Genomic DNA, 2,867 nt, shown 5'->3' with positions numbered 1-2,867 from the left:
TATATATATATAGAGAGAGAGAGAGAGAGAGAGAGAGAGAGAATGACATCGCGCACTAACGTTTCAACGATTACCTACTTTTACTGTATTTTAAGATCATGTACATAAATTTCGTAAATAGAAGCGTTCTTTCTTATAATTTATTTCCTATATTTCTCGTAATAGAGATGAAATAGATTGCTGTGCTATATACGAAAGAATAACACCATACTTTAACAAATTGTTTGATACGTTATACAATATATTATACAGTAGATACTTGTAGCACTACTGTACTGTTTTGTATCGTAACAAAAGTTGTATATTTAGTTAACACGACAATACATGATTTTGATGAGCGAGTAAACGAGTATTGTTTCCTCGCCTGGTTCCTTTTATTTTCTTTATTTTTGTGCGTTGGATATTAATGGAAACGAACGCAATAAACATATTTTGATTTTTCATAAGGTAGAAAAATTGACATTTATATACTTTCTGTATGTTTAGGATTTATTATGACGATTTCTAAACATTTCTTACAATTTAAGTGTCTATTTTTATTAAAAAGGAAAATCCCGGTTGATAAACTTTAGTTAAGTTTTATTTCCTTTTGCAATATTAAAGTTAATTGTTCACTTATCTAAAGCCTTATGTAAGTTATCAATTAAGATTTATATTCCAAAAATTTACTTATTTATTAGAAAAACAAGAAAGTGTAAACGACCTGTGTATAACATCACATAATACATACATTCATTCTTCATGAATAGCACGGACATAGACCAAAATAGAAAACAAATTAGGATATTCAACGATTTTTTTTTCACGGTGTAATAATACATGAATAAATAAATCTCCGCACAGTTAAATCGGCTGGTCGAAACGATACTTTGTCACTCGATACATCAAAAAGACAAAATTAGAATTCACTTGGCAAATATTAAGTATGTATGAAAGAACTTAGTACTATGTACAACCTTTGTATATATATATATATATTCTTATAAATGACGCAAGAACTATCTATTATATCCTGATGTTCCTGTTCCTCCTATGAAACAAGTTTCGTTTCTAGAGCACAATCCATGCGAATCGAATTGCATATACAGTGATGAAGAGTTAAATTGTGCTCATAATATTCTTGATTCGTATATTGCATCAATTTCTGTAAGCAATTGTGAACGCAGCGACTGTTAAACTGTACATGATAGACGTTACATTGATACAATTTGACAAAGGTGGAAATTGCCAAGTGACTCTCCGCCCGTCTTTTACGTCCATACGATGAATGAATTGTCCTTAAAAGTATCAGATACGATGAGACGCTATCACTTTTTGGCCAACTCGTTACTCAGCCAGTCCAGACCCTCGTACAGTCCATGTCCCTGCGTGGCGCAGGTGCTCTGGATATACCAGTGACGTCCTCGCAACGAATTAAGACCCAGCTTGTCGGTGAGTTCAGCAGCAGACATGGCATTAGGTAGATCCTGCTTATTAGCAAATACCAGCAATACTGCGTCCCGCAGCTCGTCCTCTTTCAGCATGTTCGCCAATTCGCGTTCCGCCTCACTGATACGCTCGCGGTCGTTGCTATCCACTACGTAAATGAGGCCTTGGGTGTTCTGGAAGTAGTGCCTCCAAAGCGGCCGGATCTTATCTTGGCCACCCACGTCCCACACGGTGAAGCAGATATTCCTGTATTCGACTGTCTCAACGTTGAAGCCGATCGTGGGTATAGTGGTGACAATCTCACCGAGTTTAAGCTTGTAGAGTATGGTAGTCTTACCGGCGGCGTCCAAACCCACCATCAGTATCCGCATCTGCTTCTTGCCAAACAACCGAGTGAGCAGGCTGCTGATTGTGAGACCCATTCTGGAAGCGAGAACACCGCACGGAATCTTGAATAGGAGACAAGTGTTTTCTTAATGTCTTTTGATCTGCAACGACGACCGGAATGGATAACCGGGATACCAAATGCTTCCAACTGCGTAGTCTTCGTGCGCTTTGATGCTGAATTTCGTCAACCTGATTGACGTGTGCTTTAGACTTTTGTCTCTCGCCCTCCGATACAGCTCCGGTAGGCAACACACCTCCCGTTCGACGAACAGCAAACGTCACCTTGCGGTCAATCCAGCGGCGCCGCGTGCCGCCGGAAATAGCTGGCAAAATCCGCCACGCACGTCACGCTCCACCCGGGAGTCAAGGAACTCGCCACGACGGGGATTGTACTCTGGACGAGATGCCCGCGTCTTCGAGATGCCTAATGTTCGGATACGAACAACTTCGTTCCTTTTTTTCTTTTTTTTTTTTAAACTCGCGTCAGAGTCGCATGTCATTCATCGGCGAGAATGAACAAAGCGTGGCCCTCTCCATAGCGAGAAGTTTGCCGCGCAACGTTGCCAGCCTTACCGCGGGCAGATTTGAAAAATGTGGACGTTCGATTTTTGTTCCGTAATTTTTCGTAATTCCGTAACGGTATTGTGATATAGTAATGATATTCAATTTTTAAGCACAACGTCATTAAGAACAACGTTGATTTAGGAAGATTTTATTGCAATCACATAAAAACAATCAATCAAATAAAAACTAAAAATTTACTTAAAGACTCAATTCTTTTTTATATTCGTGTATATACCTACGAAAGGTGATTTCAATCAAATTCTAAATTAACTTAATCGATGATCAATTCAGTCGGCAGAATCACTTATGATAAAGTTTTTATAATTGTCATCTCTAATTTTTCTTCATGTATATTGAACGAAAAAACTAATTCTATTAATAAATAAATAATTTAATACCTTGATAATTAAATTAAACGTCAATAATTCTCATATTAAAAAAAATATGTATAATATAATTGTATGTATAATATATAATATATATAATAT

At 37.4% G+C, this 2,867-nt stretch overlaps 1 protein-coding gene across 1 annotated transcript; it reads right to left on the bottom strand.

Annotated features, from left to right (window-relative positions):
* Positions 1 to 521: 521 nt before the first annotated feature.
* LOC108685015 (ADP-ribosylation factor 2) lies at positions 522 to 2,333 on the bottom strand. The gene has a single exon (XM_018189617.1). It carries the CDS (start codon positions 1,848 to 1,850, stop codon positions 1,308 to 1,310), a length of 543 nt encoding a protein of 180 aa, XP_018045106.1. The 5' UTR covers positions 1,851 to 2,333; the 3' UTR covers positions 522 to 1,307.
* Positions 2,334 to 2,867: the final 534 nt, after the last annotated feature.

This window comes from Atta colombica, unplaced genomic scaffold (assembly GCF_001594045.1).
Source record: "Atta colombica isolate Treedump-2 unplaced genomic scaffold, Acol1.0 scaffold100, whole genome shotgun sequence".
NCBI classification, from domain to species: Eukaryota; Metazoa; Arthropoda; class Insecta; order Hymenoptera; family Formicidae; genus Atta; species Atta colombica.
The sequence above is the reverse complement of the archived record's forward strand: the minus strand, read 5'-3'. Positions and strand labels throughout refer to the sequence as shown.